Consider the following 1,551-nt stretch of genomic DNA (forward strand, 5'->3'; position numbering starts at 1 on the left):
GCCCCCGGCAGCATGGGCTGGGGCTGTTGTCTGCCCCTCAGTACCTCCAGGCCCAGAGCTGTTTGAGATTCGAGGTACCAGAGCACCAGACACCAGAGGGCTACAAAGGGCCCCCCGGGGCCGGTCAGTCCAAAGTCTCCACGAAGCTGGCCCAGAGGGGGCCCAGGCTCTGTTGGTTAACCCCTGGGACAGAGGGCTCACTACCTCTCCGAAGCAGCCCTGTCCACAGTGGGGCTGCTACTTGGGGCTGGGGGAGCTGGGCCAGCAGGCTCTGTTTGAGGGATGGCGTTTCCTTCCAGCTCTCCAGCGAGGCCTCTCAGCTCCTTCAGGGCCCGGCTGGGGCGAGGAGTGGGCAGGGGCAGTAGCGAGAGCAGGAGCCCGGGGTGGCAGCCACCGGCAGCCGGCTGGATGCAGGTTAGGCGGCTCCGATGTCATCGTAGTCCTCGTCGGTAGACTCGGGCTGGGGGCTGGGGGACCCTGTGTGGCCGGAGACTCGGGTCAGCGGAGGCCAAGTCACTGCCCTGTGACCCTGTGGGACAGAGCTGAGCAGGGCTGGGTGTGCAGGCCCCTCCCCACCACCTGGCCTGGTCAGCTGCCTCCCTGGGAGGTCCGCCCCGGCGGAGCCTTACCTGGCTCAGGGCTGTGTGCCCACCCAGAGGCCTGCTGTGGCCGCCACCTCCCAAGGCCCCGCCGCTTCTGCCTGACCGCGTCCCTCCTCCGGAGCTCACTCCCGGCAAGGCATTCTCTCTGCATCTTGGTCCCACCCACATCTGCTTTTCCACCACCCCATATTTTCATTTATTTAAAAAAAAAGAAATCTCCACGTCTTCTCGCCCCCAGGCTGCTGTACCCACCGGATTCAGAGCTTCCCCACTTACCCACCCCCTCACCTCTGTCACTGGCACCTGGACACCCAAATGGCTCCTCCTCGGAGGGGGGCTGGGGCGGCGGCTGGTAGTTCTGGTACCACTCCCCGGAAGAGGTGCTGGAGCTGTCGTCAGCCGAGGGCCCTGCTGGAAGCCCCAGAGCCAGTCACCCTCCCCAGAGTCAGCCCGTCCGCTCCCAGAGCCGGGAAGCCCTGGACAAGCAGTCTCGCCTCTAGCTTGACATGTGAGGAAGTGAAGGCCCAGAGAGGGCAGGAGGCTTGTCCAAGGTCACACAGCAAGCAACTGCAGCGCTCAACAAGACTCCCGCATTCAGGCCGGCTCAGGGCTCCCGCCAAGCGGGCTCCAGGTTGGGAGGCTGGCGTGTGACAGAATCTGGGGCCCAGTTTACCTGAAAAAGTTGCCTGGGAGCCTGCCAGCTCCAAGTTCAGGGGCTGCTCCAGGAGAAGGCTCTTCTGGGAAGAAAACACTGGAGGGTCCCAGGGGGGAACCTCGGAAGAAGACGCTGGTGGGTTCCAGGGGGGGACCTCGGAAGAAGCGGTTGGAGGGTTCCAGTGGGGGACCTCAGAAGCAGACGCTGGAGGGTGCCAGGGGGCGACCTCGGAAGCAGACGCTGGAGGGTTCCAGGGGGCGACCTCGGAAGAAGACGCTGGAGGGTGCCAGGGGG

At 65.0% G+C, this 1,551-nt stretch overlaps 1 protein-coding gene across 1 annotated transcript in view; it reads right to left on the bottom strand.

Moving 5' to 3' along the window:
• Positions 1-226: 226 nt before the first annotated feature.
• The window catches only part of CD6 (CD6 molecule), a 34,114-nt gene continuing 32,789 nt past the window's right edge, over positions 227-1,551 (bottom strand). The window contains exons 12-14 of the mRNA XM_004683393.2: positions 1,276-1,375; positions 906-1,013; positions 227-477 (exon numbers count right to left, since the gene is read on the bottom strand). Of these exons, the coding sequence (XP_004683450.2) occupies positions 416-477; positions 906-1,013; positions 1,276-1,375 (270 nt within the window). The 3' untranslated portion in view covers positions 227-415. The remainder of the gene's footprint in view (positions 478-905; positions 1,014-1,275; positions 1,376-1,551) is intronic.

This window comes from Condylura cristata, unplaced genomic scaffold (genome assembly GCF_000260355.1).
Source record: "Condylura cristata isolate star-nosed mole 26May11 unplaced genomic scaffold, ConCri1.0 scaffold00015, whole genome shotgun sequence".
In the NCBI taxonomy this organism is placed as follows: Eukaryota; Metazoa; Chordata; class Mammalia; order Eulipotyphla; family Talpidae; genus Condylura; species Condylura cristata.